The 18,307-nt window shown below is 39.9% G+C and overlaps 1 protein-coding gene across 1 annotated transcript in view; it reads left to right on the top strand.

The window, feature by feature from the left end:
• The window catches only part of LOC139422622 (NACHT, LRR and PYD domains-containing protein 12-like), a 163,684-nt gene that overhangs the window by 130,852 nt on the left and 14,525 nt on the right, over positions 1-18,307 (top strand). Inside the window, exons 4-7 of the mRNA XM_071173768.1 lie at positions 12,773-12,857; positions 12,988-13,216; positions 15,233-17,024; positions 17,312-17,485. Coding sequence (XP_071029869.1) covers positions 12,773-12,857; positions 12,988-13,216; positions 15,233-17,024; positions 17,312-17,485 — 2,280 coding nt within the window. The remainder of the gene's footprint in view (positions 1-12,772; positions 12,858-12,987; positions 13,217-15,232; positions 17,025-17,311; positions 17,486-18,307) is intronic.

Here is an 18,307-nt window from a genome sequence, read left to right as displayed (position 1 = left end):
ACACACTATACACACACACACATGATAACATACACACTATACACACACACATGATAACATACACACTATACACACACACATGATAACATACACACTATACACACACACATGATAACATACACACGCACATGATAACATACACACTATACACACACACATGATAACATACACACTATACACACACACATGATAACATACACACTATACACACACACATGATAACATACACACTATACATACACACATGATAACATACACACTATACACACACATGATAACATACACACTATACACACACACACATGATAACATACACACTATACACACACACACATGATAACATACACACTATACACACACACATGATAACATACACACTATACACACACACATGATAACATACACACTATACACACACACATGATAACATACGCACTATACACACACACATGATAACATACACACTATACACACACACATGATAACATACACACTATACACAAATGTACTCATGGAGTTTTCATTGTAGATATGTGGTAGTGGAGTATGGACCTGAGGACTTAGTATGTTGTGAATTCTGTAATGAATGTATTGTGCTGTTTTTAAATTTGTATAAATTAATTAATTTTATCTTTATTAAATATTTATTAAAATTATCTTAATTTTGCCAGAACCCAGGAAGAGTAGCTGCTGCCTTGGCAGTGCTGAACTACCAGCTCATCTGTCAGCTCAGGCTGCACAACTGTTTGCTCTTACTAGAGCATTTATTTAGGCTTCGGTACATTCTGGAAGCAATGTGGGTTCCTCACCTCATCTGCTAAATTGGTTGAAAACTTGTTGGAGGCTATTTTGTTAGCACTTCCCATCTCTGTTAAAAACATGTTTTCTCACCAGGATGTTTCTGATCTGCAAGGGCCTGGGGAAATGAGAATGGAGAAATAAGTGTTCTTGGCACATGACCAAGACCATGTGTAAAATGGGAGGAGTTGTGGTTTGTATTACTAACAATGTAGGCAGAGGAAGGCTGAGACCGGATTGTCATAGGTAACAGTAACGCCTCTGTCTCTTATGTACCTGCATTGCACCTATCATACTACTTTGACTGACCCTATAAAACAACACACTGCACCTATCATACTACTATGACTGACCCTGTAAAACAACACCTACCATACTACTATGACTGACCCAGTAAAACAACACCTATCATACTACTATGACTGACCCTGTAAAACAACACCTACCATACTACTATGACTGACCCAGTAAAACAACACCTATCATACTACTATGACTGACCCTGTAAAACAACACCTACCATACTACTATGACTGACCCAGTAAAACAACACCTATCATACTACTATGACTGACACTGTAAAACAACACCTATCATACTACTATGACTGACCCTGTAGAACAACACCTATCATACTACTATGACTGACCCTGTAAAACAACACCTATCATACTACTATGACTGACCCTGTAAAACAACACCTATCATACTACTATGACTGACCCTGTAAAACAACACCTATCATACTACTATGACTGACCCTGTAAAACAACACCTATCATACTACTATGACTGACCCAGTAAAACAACACCTATCATACCACTATGACTGACCCTGTACAACAACACCTATCATACGACTATGACTGACCCAGTAAAACAACACATTTCACTGAACCAATCTGATGTCTTTAAAAGCTAACCAACATAAAGAAAATTACAGCATAGATGTGTTTTTATTACAACAGTTAATATAACAATGCTGTTTATAAATCTAGTTGAAATTCATCCCAGGACACCTTGACTTGCATTACACTCACTGCAGAAAAATATTCTCATGAAATCACATGACTTTTAGTTAGAGAAGAGGATTCCTGTTAACACGACCTGCTACAAGCAGGAAACAAGTTATGGACGAACCAGAAATGTGACATGTCTGTTTGAGAGTTACCCTGAAAGATGCATGTGTGAACTATCTTGTAACCTCTTTGGGTGACCACATTGGAACATTCTAGTCTTTAAGGACATGAACTGGCAGAACAAGTTTCAGCAAAGAATGGAGTCATTGTTTTCAGGAAGGTGTAACCATGCCGATGGGAGGGACAACAGGCAGACTAAGTGCAAGGGCAGCCACCTGAACTACTGTCCTACAAAGACAAACATCCACCTGAACTACTGTCCTACAGAGACAAACAGCATCTACACAAACAGCCACCTGAACTACTGTCCTACAAAGACAAACAGCCACCTGAACTACTGTCCTACAAAGACAAACAGCCACCTGAACTACTGTCCTACAAAGACAAACAGCCACCTGAACTACTGTCCTACAAAGACAAACAGCCACCTGAACTACTGTCCTACAAAGACAAACAGCATCTACACAAACAGCCACCTGAACTACTGTCCTACAAAGACAAACAGCCACCTGAACTACTGTCCTACAAAGACAAACAGCATCTACACAAACAGCCACCTGAACTACTGTCCTACAAAGACAAACAGCCACCTGAACTACTGTCCTACAAAGACAAACAGCATCTACACAAACAGCCACCTGAACTACTGTCCTACAAAGACAAACAGCCACCTGAACTACTGTCCTACAAAGACAAACAGCCACCTGAACTACTGTCCTACAAAGACAAACAGACACCTGAACTACTGTCCTACAAAGACAAACAGCATCTACACAAACAGCCACCTGAACTACTGTCCTACAGAGACAAACAGCCACCTGAACTACTGTCCTACAAAGACAAACAGCCACCTGAACTACTGTCCTACAAAGACAAACAGCATCTACACAAACAGCCATCTGAACTACTGTCCTACAGAGGCAAACAGCCACCTGAACTACTGTCCTACAAAGACAAACAGCCACCTGAACTACTGTCCTACAAAGACAAACAGCCACCTGAACTACTGTCCTACAGAGACAAACAGCCACCTGAACTACTGTCCTACAAAGACAAACAGCCACCTGAACTACTGTCCTACAAAGACAAACAGCATCTACACAAACAGCCACCTGAACTACTGTCCTACAAAGACAAACAGCCACCTGAACTACTGTCCTACAAAGACAAACAGCATCTACACAAACAGCCACCTGAACTACTGTCCTACAAAGACAAACAGCATCTACACAAACAGCCACCTGAACTACTGTCCTACAAAGACAAACAGCATCTACACAAACAGCCACCTGAACTACTGTCCTACAAAGTGTTATGTAGTTGTGTTGTCATGTTGTATTGTAGGAACCCTCAACTGTATTTAATGGTGTTATGTAGTTGTGTTGTCATGTTGTATTGTAGTAACCCTCAACTGTATTTAATGGTGTTATGTAGTTGTGTTGTCATGTTGTATTGTAGTAACCCTCAACTGAATTTAATGGTGTTATGTAGTTGTGTTGTCATGTTGTATTGTAGTAACCCTCAACTGTATTTAATGGTGTTATGTAGTTGTGTTGTCATGTTGTATTGTAGGAACCCTCAACTGTATTTAATGGTGTTGTGTAGTTGTGTTGTCATGTTGTATTGTAGGAACCCTCAACTGTATTTAATGGTGTTATGTAGTTGTGTTGTCATGTTGTATTGTAGTAACCCTCAACTGTATTTAATGGTGTTATGTAGTTGTGTTGTCATGTTGTGAATGTTGTATTATAGTGTGCCTAAACCTCAACATTTTCTGGTGATGGAGAGAGACACAGAGAATACACAGAGACAGCAACAGAGCAATAGGATATGACGGAGAGAGACACCAGACAAGACACAGAGACAGCAACAGAAGAATAGGATATGACGGAGAGAGACACCAAACAAGACACAGAGACAGCAACAGAAGAATAGGATATGATGGAGACACCAGACAAGACACAGAGACAGCAACAGAAGAATAGGATATGACGGAGAGAGACACCAGACAAGACACAGAGACAGCAACAGAAGAATAGGATATGACGGAGAGAGACACCAAACAAGACACAGAGACAGCAACAGAAGAATAGGATATGATGGAGAGAGACACCAGACAAGACACAGAGACAGCAACAGAATAATAGGATGTGATGGAGAGAGACACCAGACAAGACACAGAGACAGCAACAGAATAGGATATGATGGAGACACCAGACAAGACACAGAGACAGCAACAGAGGACACAGAGAAAGTGATGGGGAGAGACAGAAGAATAGAGTTCCAGACAGTTGTAGAATGTATTCCAAGACACATTGTAAGAGCTATAAAGAGAGAGGGAGTGGGAGAGAAAACAGGCAGAACCTGATATGTAAATGAGGAGAGCAAATGAAACTAACTTTTGACGACCTGATGATCATCCAGACTGTGTTTCTATTGAGAGATAAAAGGTAAGACGACGATTGTTATGTGTATTAATATAGTTGATGATATTGTTATGTGTATTAACAAAGTTGATGATATTGTTATGTGTAGTCATATAGTTGATGATATTGTTGTGTGTATTCATATAGTTGATGATATTGTTGTGTGTATTCATATAGTTGATGATATTGTTGTGTGTATTCATATAGTTGATGATATTGTTGTGTGTATTCATATAGTTGATGATAATGTTATGTGTATTCATATAGTTGATGATATTGTTATGTGTATTCATATAGTTGATGATATTGTTGTGTGTATTCATATAGTTGATGATATTGTTGTGTGTATTCATATAGTTGATGATATTGTTGTGTGTATTCATATAGTTGATGATAATGTTATGTGTATTCATATAGTTGATGATATTGTTATGTGTATTCATATAGTTGATGATATTGTTATATAGTTGATGATATTGTTATATAGTTGATGATATTGTTATGTGTATTCATATAGTTGATGATATTGTTATATAGTTGATGATATTGTTATGTGTATTCATATAGTTGATGATATTGTTATATAGTTGATGATATTGTTATGTGTATTCATATAGTTGATGATATTGTTATGTGTATTCATATAGTTGATGATATTGTTATGTGTCATATAGTTGATGATATTGTTATGTGTATTCATATAGTTGATGATATTGTTATGTGTATTCATATAGTTGATGATATTGTTGTGTGTATTCATATAGTTGATGATATTGTTGTGTGTATTCATATAGTTGATGATATTGTTATGTGTATTCATATAGTTGATGATATTGTTATGTGTATTCATATAGTTGATGATATTGTTATGTGTATTCATATAGTTGATGATATTGTAATGTGTATTCATATAGTTGATTATATTTCTGGTGGACAGTGTTATAATAGTCCTACTCTCCTTAAAATGTTTTCGATATAAATTAGATGCGTGGGGTGAATTGGTTCTGTGCCCATCTGTGTGCCCCAAGGTGATCACTCCTACACTATCTAGAATATAAAAGGGTTATTTGGCTGTCCCCATAGGAGAACCCTTTGTAGAACCCTTTTTGGTTCCATGAAGAACCCTTTTTGGTTCCATGAAGAACCCTTTTGGGTTCCATGAAGAACCCTTTCCACAGAGGGTTCTACATAGAAGCCAGGAGAATTCTACCTGGAGCCAGAGGACCTGTTTGGAACCCTTTAGTCTAAGAGTGTACTGTATCATAGGTCTATAGACCAGGGTGATCTCCTACTGTATCATAGGTCTATAGACCAGGGTGATCTCCTACTCTATCATAGGTCTATATAGACCAGGGTGATCTCCTACTGTATCATAGGTCTATAGACCAGGGTGATCTCCTACTGTATCATAGGTCTATAGACCAGGGTGATCTCCTACTGTATCATAGGTCTATAGACCAGGGTGATCTCCTACTGTATCATAGGTCTATAGACCAGGGTGATCTCCTACTGTATCATAGGTCTATAGACCAGGGTGATCTCCTACTGTATCATAGGTCTATAGACCAGGGTGATCTCCTACTGTATCATAGGTCTATAGACCAGGGTGATCTCCTACTGTATCATAGGTCTATAGACCAGGGTGATCTCCTACTGTATCATAGGTTTATAGACCAGGGTGATCTCCTACTGTATCATAGGTCTATAGACCAGGGTGATCTTCTACTGTATCATAGGTCTATAGACCAGGGTAATCTCCTACTGTATCATAGGTCTATAGACCAGGGTGATCTCCTACTGTATCATAGGTCTATAGACCAGGGTGATCTCCTACTGTATCATAGGTCTATAGACCAGGGTGATCTCCTACTGTATCATAGGTCTATAGACCAGGGTGATCTCCTACTGTATCATAGGTCTATAGACCAGGGTGATCTCCTACTGTATCATAGGTCTATAGACCAGGGTGATCTCCTACTGTATCATAGGTCTATAGACTTGTCTTCTCAAAACAGGCTTAAAACACAACAAGCAACAAACAAACATTTTCTCTTTCTAATCTACTGTTAACGCTTTTTACTCAGGGAGGTATTTTGTGTGAAAGAGACAAATAAATATTGTGGAAAGACTAACAACAACTTACACTTCCTCAAAACAGGTTGTGTGTATTCATTAGTGCCATTTAAAACTGTTGGCTATGGAGTAAACTAATGAATACATCGCAGGTTGTTGCCTACGACTCGACATGTTGATACCTGCCTGATGCTGAAACCTGAACGTAGCCTGAGGGGTAAACTATGATACAGGCTTGATATACTGGTTTTCTAAAGTTAGCCAGATTCAGTTAGCTTCACATTCCAGTTTAGGCCTCATCTATCAGAATATACAGAACAGAACAGAAAATATCTCAATGACTTGACATGTTCTGGTGAGAATCCTGCCAGGGATTATTGTAAGGGGTGTAGATCAATTTAATGTATGGTGTTATTTTAGTATAGTGAATGACAGTATAACACTCCTAACAGTAGATACATTAAATGTCTGGTGTAATGTTAGTATAGTGAATGACAGTATAACACTCCTAACAGTAGATACATTAAATGTATGGTGTAATGTTAGTATAGTGAATGACAGTATAACACTCCTAACAGTAGAGATATTAAATGTATGGTGTAATGTTAGTATAGTGAATGACAGTATAACACTCCTAACAGTAGATACATTAAATGTATGGTGTAATGTTAGTATAGTGAATGACAGTATAACACTCCTAACAGTAGAGACATTAAATGTCTGGTGTAATGTTAGTATAGTGAATGACAGTATAACACTCCTAACAGTAGATACATTAAATGTCTGGTGTAATGTTAGTATAGTGAATGACAGTATAACACTCCTAACAGTAGAGACATTAAATGTCTGGTGTAATGTTAGTATAGTGAAGTATAACACTCCTAACAGTAGAGACATTAAATGTCTGGTGTAATGTTAGTATAGTGAATGACAGTATAACACTCCTAACAGTAGAGACATTAAATGTCTGGTGTAATGTTAGTATAGTGAAGTATAACACTCCTAACAGTAGAGACATTAAATGTCTGGTGTAATGTTAGTATAGTGAATGACAGTATAACACTCCTAACAGTAGATACATTAAATGTATGGTGTAATGTTAGTATAGTGAATGACAGTATAACACTCCTAACAGTAGAGACATTAAATGTCTGGTGTAATGTTAGTATAGTGAATGACAGTAAAACACTCCTAACAGTAGATACATTAAATGTATGGTGTAATGTTAGTATAGTGAAGTAAAACACTCCTAACAGTAGATACATTAAATGTCTGGTGTAATGTTAGTATAGTGAATGACAGTAAAACACTCCTAAAAGTAGAGACATTAAATGTCTGGTGTAATGTTAGTATAGTGAATGACACTCCTAACAGTAGAGACATTAAATGTATGGTGTAATGTTAGTATAGTGAATGACACTCCTAACAGTAGAGACATTAAATGTATGGTGTAATGTTAGTATAGTGAAGTATAACACTCCTAACAGTAGAGACATTAAATGTCTGGTGTAATGTTAGTATAGTGAATGACAGTATAACACTCCTAACAGTAGATACATTAAATGTCTGGTGTAATGTTAGTATAGTGAATGGAAGTAAAACACTCCTAACAGTAGAGACATTAAATGTATGGTGTTATTTTAGTATAGTGAATGACAGTAAAACACTCAGATCTAACAATCCATTTCACCTGGGACAGCTACGTGACAGTTAAATCATACAAAATGGCGCTAACTGGGCGTAGGCAAGTCACATTCAAAAACATATCGTTCATATATCGTATTATACGATTCTTATATAGTGGTTATTTTATAATTTGTAAAAATGTTAATGTATCATAGTTCTAAATCATCTTTCAGAATATCAGAACATTTGTTGTTTTCTAAATTCCAATGAGCTCCTGCTTCCTGTGTAATTTGGTATGAAACCACTGAACAGACTTTTCTTAACATTAATATTATGAACTGAATTCAGTAACAGCATCATAATATCATACCTGTTGAACAAAGCAACACACTAGAATGAGAGAAGTTATTAAAAGAGAAAGTGAGACATTATTATTAATATTATTATATATTATATTGTTATTATTATTTTATTATTATATTATATAATATTATTATTATTATGGACAAAAGGTGAAAAATATAAATCACAACTACATATTCATGTGATGCATTAAATCACCTGACTGTTTGAATGTGTCTGTTAGTAAATAATTTTTTTTCTAAGAGATAATGAATAAAAGAGAACATATGACCTTCAAGAATTACTGTGTTAATCACAACCAACATGTTGGATCTCTGTTGAGTTGTCACTGTGTTAACCACAACCAACATGTTGGATCTCTGTTTAGTTGTCACTGTGTTAACCACAACCAACATGCTGGATCTCTGTTTAGTTGTCACTGTGTTAACCACAACCAACATGTTGGATCTCTGTTTAGTTGACACTGTGTTAACCACAACCAACATGTTGGATCTCTGTTTAGTTGTTACTGTGTTAATAACCACAACCAACATGCTGGATCTCTGTTTAGTTGTCACTGTGTTAACCACAACCAACATGTTGGATCTCTGTTTAGTTGTCACTGTGTTAACCACAACCAACATGTTGGATCTCTGTTTAGTTTTCACTGTGTTAACCACAACCAACATGCTGGATCTCTGTTTAGGGGTCAGTGCTCTAAAATGAGTCTCTTTGGGGAGAGAGAGGAGGGGGGCCCTGCCTCTAAAATGAGTCTCTCTGGGGAGAGAGAGGAGGTGGGCCCTGCCTCTAAAATGAGTCTCTCTGGGGAGAGAGAGGAGGTGGGCCCTGCCTCTAAAATGCATCTCTCTGGGGGACATGACACCAAAGCTAAGAGGTAAGATGACCATTTATAAAGAATTTATCGAGTTCATTCAAAAAATAAATAGTTATCTTAAGATGAAACACTATATATCCTTTGTTTATCAGGAATGGAATGTTCGTATCCTGTATATTTGAATGTGATATGTGGTTGTCTAAATCAGGGGTTCTCAATCCGGGGTCTGTGGAGGTACTGCAGGGTTTCTCAATGCGGGGTCTGTGGTGGTACTGCAGGGGTTCTCAATCCGGGGTCTGTGGAGGTACTGCAGGGGTTCTCAATCCGGGGTCTGTGGAGGTACTGCAGGGGTTCTCAATCCGGTGTCTGTGGAGGTACTGCAGGGATTCCACGGCACCCTGACTGTACTCGTTGCAATGTACAACTCTTCACACCCGTTTAACACTCTAAATATCTTTGGCATAGTAGGTATCAAGTCCCTTGCCAATAATGTTGCCTACAACATTGCAACAATGTTCATTTTCATCGAACACATATTACACCCTAGATGCCTTCAAATGCCCAATTTATAGCCAATTTATAGCCACGCCCAATTTAGGATTATTATTTAACAACATGATGTTGTGCTCCAAAGGGAGAACTTGAACTAACATGATGTAAACGTGGTTATTATTATACACTCTCAAATAACATGATGTAGATAATTAAATCATCAGAAGAAAAACGTGTTTAGAAAACAAGGTTCCTTATAGAACCAAAAAGGCTTCTATCACTTCATTAATATGGAACCACTAAAACATTATATATATTTGGGTTCAGTGAAGAAGAACCCCTAGAGTTCTGATCAACAAAAGGTTCATGTTTTGAGGATGTGAACCCAGCAGCCCTCCAGTGGTCAGATCAAGTCCGCCTGTATTTTCCAGCGCCGGGCCCGGGATTCGAACCAGCCACCTTTCGGTCACAGCTCCAACTCCAACCTGAGTTAATCTTCAGAAATAAGCCTGAGTTAATCTGCCAAAATGAAGACAAAATGCAATGCAGACATACATGGTATCACTTGTTATACATAAGTATTATACATAAATCATTGCCAAAAGCACAAGACATACTGTTGCATGTAGGTCTATATTATTTATGGATTGATCATATAGAAATATAAAAACATTATTTTTAACTACTGCAATGCAATTACATGTGGCGCAGGAACCACTGACTCACTGCATGATTCTATAGTAATATCAAGACACCTGCTGTTAACTCTTAACTACTTAGGACAGCTCACGAGGTGTCCTAAATATCTGCCGACTAGGTGGGACTAGAGACTTCATGCATAGTTACCCACCCACTTATACCCATAAGTGTAAAATGTCTTTATTTTCAGCACTTATACGACCAATTTTCTACTCTGAGACACTTTGGCGATATGGTCCCAGATCTCAACATATTGTTATAAAAAAAACAGAATGTTTGTTTTACATAATAATAAAACATGAATATTACTAATGTAACCCACTGTAAAGACTGGGTTTAGTTGATTGTGTTGCACTGATCATGTCCGCGTTCTGGAACTGTCCGCGTCCCCGTACAGAACTTTCCGCGTCCCCGTACAGAACCTAACGGATATTGTCCGGTTACGCGCAGAGTGGACTGAGGTGATCTTGGGGAATAACGACGGAGTTTGTTACACCGAAGTTTATTTTCAATTAGCTTTTTTCTTTACGGTCAGGGACAGTATGAGTGTAGCCAGATCCTTTTCACTCTCTATCATTGTTTCATTTTGTGGTTCACCGGATTCATCATCGAGACGAACGACCTGCTAACTAACCAAGCTAGTCGGTACAGCTCGGTAATCTAGCTAGCTACTCTACCAGCAGCATCCTAGTTATCATAGCCAGTCGGTATAGCTCGGTAAGTTAGCTAGCTACTCTACCAGCAACATCCTAGTTATCCTAGCCAGTCGGTATAGCTCGGTAAGTTAGCTAGCTACTCTACCAGCAGCATCCTAGTTATCCTAGCTAGTCGGTACAGCTCGGTAAGCTAGCTAGCTACTCTACCAGCAGCATCCTAGTTATCCTAGCTAGTCGGTACAGCTCGGTAAACTAGCTAGTTACTCTACCAGCAGCATCCTAGTTACCATAGCTAGTCGGTACAGCTCGGTAAGCTAGCTAGCTACTCTACCAGCAGCATCCTAGTTATCCTAGCTAGTCGGTACAGCTTGGTAAACTAGCTAGTTACTCTACCAGCAGCATCCTAGTTACCATAGCTAGTCGGTACAGCTCGGTAAGCTAGCTAGCTACTCTACCAGCAGCATCCTAGTTATCCTAGCTAGTCGGTACAGCTTGGTAAACTAGCTAGTTACTCTACCAGCAGCATCCTAGTTACCATAGCTAGTCGGTACAGCTCGGTAAACTAGCTAGTTACTCTACCAGCAGCATCCTAGTTATCCTAGCTAGTCGGTACAGCTCGGTAAGGTAGCTAGCTACTCTACCAGCAGCATCCTAGTTACCATAGCTACCACTACATCATCACCGGCTGTCTGCATTTCTTGTGGACCGATGGAGCTCCCCGGTTGTTTCTTCCACCTGTTAAATCCCGGTGAGGCTTCTCCCTCTCTCGTTGACGGATGCTGGCTACCTCTGTCCGGTTCTCCTCTCTTCACTAGATGGACGGTAACTTTAGTGTTTAAACCCTCTGTGTCCAAGGACCGAACTTTTCAATATTATTTTCAGGGCGCCTCAATAGCAGGTATTGAACCCCGGGTAAATAATCACTAGTCAGAACCTCGACCTCAGTATACATTCATTATAAAAATCATCTTAATATCTGATATTGCAAGTAAACAACCTCGAGAGTGCGTCTTCCAGCCCTCCAATAAATGACCTAATTCAACCCTCCCGGTTAGTAAATTTACCTCAACATCCCCCGGAGAAGGCAGAATAACGACACCAGCCTTTTAGCGGGGCTGACAGACTGACTACAACGCTCGCGACGCTAAATTAATATCGTTATTAATAATGACACACTGCTCGCGCCATTAACTAACGTCTGGAAGTCAGTTCTATTTGTGAAACTCTTCTTATGTTTCCCCATCTGAGCTCAGAGTAGATGAGAGATGTAATGTTTGTCTCTGTTGTGTTGAAGACCAATCAAGCAGGAGAGACCAGCCTCCCCTGTTCCCAGCTGTGTGTCCATGAAGAGTGACAGGTCTATGGAACTACCTATGAAGTTTAGAGAGGGAGACTTTTCTACTGAACAAAGGTAAGAAGAACTCATGGGTCATGGTCAGTGAGTTAAACAACACTGTCTCTAGTCATTTCTCCTCTCACATTTTCCCATTTATTGTTGTTGTTTTCATAATCCATAGGCTAATCATTTTGTCCATTTTCATAGTCCTAAGACAATATTAAACAAACACAACATTCCCTCCGTGTGTGTGTGTGTGTGTGTGTGTGTGTGTGTGTGTGTGTGTGTGTGTGTGTGTGTGTGTGTGTACTCCCTGGATGAGGAGATGTAATCTCATGTTTTGTCCACAGAAACCAACAGGGGAGATCAGAGTCAGAGATTCTCAGTGGTCAGTCTTCCCAGAGTCATCAAACAGACCTGGCCTCCATATTCAGTGTATGTGGTCCTGTTATGTACATTTGTTTTTGTTTACCTCAAGTAAAGTTGATCTGTCAATAATTCATTAATGTGTTAATGAGAAAAGCATTTCTTCTCTTGCTTAACTTATATACTTTATTTATTTCAGTTGCTTGAACAGAAAATTATGACATTTGTGAAGAACGAGCTGAAGATGTTCAAGAGGATTCTTAGTCCAGAACTCCCAGAAGGCTTTGAGAGTCAGAAGCAGGATAAGGAAGTGGTGGATGCTGAAGATGAGCAGCAGGAGAGCAGTGCCAGAGAGGGGGCTCTGAAGATCACACTGCACATCCTGAGGAAAATGAACCAGAAGGAGCTTGCTGACACACTGGAGAAATGTAAGATCTGTCTGCCTCATGTTGAATGCTGTTTTATAACATTTAAAAGTTGTAGCTAAAGTACAGCTAAAGTAGCTGTGTAACTCAATGATATTGTAGCAGCCTTAACACTGTAATTTTTCAGAGTAAATAACTCACGGACACTAGAGAAGCTTTAACCAAGTTGAATTCTTCCCAAGGGGTCGGTACAGCTGTTATTCAGACAACAAAACATCTGACACAAGCACTGATATTTAACCCTTTCTCCTAGGCTGAGTCTCCTCCTCCGCAGCCGAACAGCCAATGTATCTATGTTGCTATACAAACCTTAGTGATATCTGTTCTTCCTCACTTCATCTGACCCCCCTCCATCACTAATCCATGGCTCTCTCCCCCTATCAAATCCTGCCACATGTAATCACTTCCCTGCACCAACACATTCCAAGCTTAGTGCATACACTATATACCTTCCTCCTATAACCATTACCTTCTGTGATAGACCCTCCACTATATACCTTCCTCCTATACCCATTACCTTCTGGTGTACACCCTCCACTATATACCTTCCTCCTACAGATACCCATTACCTTCTGGTGTAGACCCTCCACTATATACCTTCCTCCTATACCCATTAACTTCTGGTGTAGACCCTCTAAAGTCCATCTACCAAGGGACTAGTGACTGGTTGGCTGCTTTTAGGAGGACTACCAAGGGGCTAGTGACTGGTTGGCTACTTTTAGGAGGACTACCAAGGGGCTAGTGACTGGTTGGAGGACTACCAAGGGGCTAGTGACTGGTTGACTGCTTTTAGGAGGACTACCAAGGGACTAGTGACTGGTTGGAGGACTACCAAGGGGCTAGTGACTGGTTGGAGGACTACCAAGGGGCGAGTGACTGGTTGGAGGACTACCAAGGGACTAGTGACTGGTTGGAGGACTACCAAGGGACTAGTGACTGGTTGGAGGACTACTAAGGGACTAGTGACTGGTTGGAGGACTACCAAGGGGCGAGTGACTGGTTGGAGGACTACCAAGGGACTAGTGACTGGTTGGAGGACTACCAAGGGACTAGTGACTGGTTGGAGGACTACTAAGGGACTAGTGACTGGTTGGAGGACTACCAAGGGGCGAGTGACTGGTTGGAGGACTACCAAGGGACTAGTGACTGGTTGGAGGACTACCAAGGGACTAGTGACTGGTTGGAGGACTACCAAGGGACTAGTGACTGGTTGGAGGACTACCAAGGGACTAGTGACTGGTTGGAGGACTACCAAGGGACTAGTGACTGGTTGGAGGACTACCAAGGGACTAGTGACTGGTTGGAGGACTACCAAGGGGCTAGTGATTGGTTGGAGGACTACCAAGGGACTAGTGACTGGTTGGAGGACTACCAAGTGACTAGTGACTGGTTGGAGGACTATCAAGGGGCTAGTGACTGGTTGGAGGACTACCAAGGGGCTAGTGACTGGTTGGAGGACTACCAAGGGACTAGTGACTGGTTGGCTGCTTTTAGGAGGACCTCATTGACATGAATAAGTATATTTCATAGTCTCAAAACAACACCTAGTGACCTCATCAAGTAGCGGCAGGGATGTGTTGTGTTGATTCATTGAGAGCGTGAGAATTAATAATATAATCAGTCACACCAGTCTGACACACTGGAGAAATGTAAGATCTGTCTGCCTCATGTTGAATGCTGTTTTATAACATTTAAAAGCTGTAGCTAAAGTACAGCTAAAGTAGCTGTGTAACTCAATGATATTGTAGCAGCCTTAACACAACACCTAGTGACCTCATCAAGTAGCAGCAGGGATGTGTTGTGGTGATTAATTTAGAGAGAGAGAGACAACATAAATTATACCATCAATAATATGATCAGTCACACCAGTCTGTAATGCATTATGACAAAATTTACACATTTATACAGTCTGTTAACAGAATGAATTATTATAATGTAAAACTTTATAACAGTCCTATAATACTGTAGGCATTAAAACAGACGTAATATTAATATCCTCTGTGTTATTTATTCATTCAGATGAGCTTGTTGTGATTTGCCAACGTGAACTCAAATCTAATCTAAAGAAGAAGTTTCAATGTGTATTTGAGGGGATCGCTAAACAAGGAAACCCAACACTTCTCAATAAGATCTACACAGAGCTCTACATCACAGAGGGTGGAACAGGAGAGGTCAATAATGAACATGAGCTGAGACAGATTGAGACAACAACCAGGAAACAAGCAACACCAGAGACTGCAATCAAATGTAACGACATCTTCAAACCCTTAACTGGACAAGACAAACCTATCAGAACTGTGCTGACAAAGGGAGTTGCTGGCATTGGAAAAACAGTCTCTGTGCAGAAGTTCATTCTGGACTGGGCTGAAGGAAATGCAAACCAGGATGTCCAATTTGTATTTTCATTCCCTTTTCGGGAGCTGAATTTGATGAAAGAGGACAAACACACTTTTATTGAACTTCTCAATCACTTCTCAATGGAAACCAAACAATCAGGAATCTCCATCTACAACAAGTACAAAGTTCTGTTCATCTTTGATGGTCTGGATGAGTGCCGACTGCCCCTAGACTTCCAGAAGAACAAGATCTGTTGGGACGTCACAGAGTCAACCTCAGTGGATGTTCTGCTGACAAATCTCATCAAGGGAAATCTCCTTCCCTCTGCTCTCCTCTGGATAACTACCCGACCTGCAGCAGCCAATAAGATCCCTTCAGGGTGTGTTGACCAGGTGACAGAGGTACGAGGGTTCAATGACCCACAGAAGGAGGAGTACTTCAGGAAGAGATTCAGTGATGAGGACCTGGCCAGCAGAATCATCTCACACATAAAGACATCAAGGAGCCTCCACATCATGTGCCACATTCCAGTCTTCTGTTGGATTTCTGCAACAGTCCTTGAACACATGCTGAAACATAAGAGAGAAGAGATGCCCAAGACGCTGACTGAGATGTACACACACCTTGTGGTGTTTCACACCAAACAGAAGAACGAAAAGTATCTTGGGAAAGAAGAGACAGGTCCACACTGGAATAAAGAGAGCATTCTGTCACTGGGAAAACTGGCTTTTCAACAGCTTGTGAAAGGCAATCTGATTTTCTATGAAGAAGACCTGAAAGAGGCTGGAATTGATGTCAATGAAGCCTCAGTGTACTCAGGATTGTGCACACAGCTCTTTAAAGAGGAATGTGTGCTGTACCAGGACAAGGTGTACTGCTTTGTTCATCTGAGCATTCAGGAGTTTCTGGCTGCTGTATATGTGTTCTTCTCATTCATCAACAACAATGAGAATGTAATGGCCAAACCTCAATCAACGTCCAGGAACCTTTCTGTGAGGATCAGACAAAGGCGTAAAGTTGCTTTCTACAAGAGTGCTGTGGATAAAGCCTTACAAAGTGAGACAGGAAACCTGGACCTTTTCCTCCGCTTCCTTCTGGGCCTCTCACTGGAGTCCAATCAGAAGTACTTACGAGGTCTACTGACAAAGACAAGAAGCAGCTCACAGAGCCATGAAGAAACAGTTGAGTACATCAAGGAGAAGATCAGGGAGAATCCCTCTCAAGAGAGGTGCATCAATCTGTTCCACTGTCTGAATGAACTGAATGACCATTCTCTAGTGGAGGAGATCCAAAGATACCTGAGCTCAGGAAGTCTCTCAAAACCCAAACTGTCACCTGCACAGTGGTCAGCTCTGGTCTTTGTGTTGCTGACTTCAGAAAAGGAGCTGGATGTGTTTGACCTGAAGAAATACTCCAGATCAGAGGAAGGTCTTCTGAGGCTGCTGCCAGTGGTCAAAGCCTCCAGAGCTGCTCTGTGAGTAAATAAAATGACATTTAAGAACTAATCATCAGGAAGAAATATTCAGTTCAGAGGAAAATATGCATTATAATATGTGTATAATATTATATTTATAAAACATATTGAATAAATTCATTGATTTTCACATTAGTATAACATTATGACCATACAATTCTAGGAGATGGAAGATGAATCTATATGTTGTTTGAGAGAATAAACCAAATGCATCTGCCATTGTCCTTCTACACTACTGGTGTTAAATTAACAGTGTGTTTGTGAAGTCATGATGATCTCTTTGTCAGGCTGTCAGGCTGCGGAGTCACAGAGGAAGGCTGTGCTTCTCTGGTCTCAGCTCTGGAGTCAAACCCCTCACACCTGAGAGAGCTGGATCTGAGTAACAATGACCTGAAGGATTCAGGAGTGAAGCTGCTCTCTGCTGGACTGGGGAATCCCCACTGTAAACTGGAGACGCTGAGGTCAGTATTATCAGATATGAAAGCACTTTATGTATGTAGTTCTCCCATTTGAAAAGTCGTAATTATTCGGTTATATTCACTTATAGTGTATTAAAGTAGTCATAAGTTTAGTATTTGGTCCCATATTCCATGCCTGCAGTGATTACATCAATCTTGTGATTCTACTAACTTGTTGAATGTATTTCCAGTTTGTCTTGGTTGTGTTTTGGATGTTTTTCCTAATAGAAACTGAATGGTGAATAATGTCCTGTCATTTTGGAGTCACTTCACTTGTATTGTCAGTAAGAATAGAAGATGTTTCTGAACACTTCTACATTCATGTGGATGCTACCATGATTATGAATAATCAGGAATGAATTGAGAATAATGATGAATGAGAAAGTTACAGAGGCACAAAGATCAGACCCCCCTGTTATTGGTAATGGTGAGAGGTTAGTATGTTTTGTTGTAGTCTCTGTTATTGGTAATGGTGAGAGGTTAGTATGTTTTGTTGTAGTCTCTGTTATTGGTAATGGTGAGATGTTAGTATGTTTTGTTGTAGCCTCTGTTATTGGTAATGGTGAGAGGTTAGTATGTTTTGTTGTAGCCTCTGTTATTGGTAATGGTGAGATGTTAGTATGTTTTGTTGTAGTCTCTGTTATTGGTAATGGTGAGAGGTTAGTATGTTTTGTTGTAGTCTCTGTTATTGGTAATGGTGAGATGTTAGTATGTTTTGTTGTAGCCTCTGTTAATGGTAATGGTGAGAGGTTAGCATGTTTTGTTGTAGCCTCTGTTATTGGTAATGGTGAGAGGTTAGTATGTTTTGTTGTAGCCTCTGTTATT

This window comes from Oncorhynchus clarkii, chromosome 12 (assembly GCF_045791955.1).
Source record: "Oncorhynchus clarkii lewisi isolate Uvic-CL-2024 chromosome 12, UVic_Ocla_1.0, whole genome shotgun sequence".
In the NCBI taxonomy this organism is placed as follows: Eukaryota; Metazoa; Chordata; class Actinopteri; order Salmoniformes; family Salmonidae; genus Oncorhynchus; species Oncorhynchus clarkii.
Note: the sequence above shows the minus strand (reverse complement) of the source record. Positions and strands in the feature narration are given on the sequence as shown.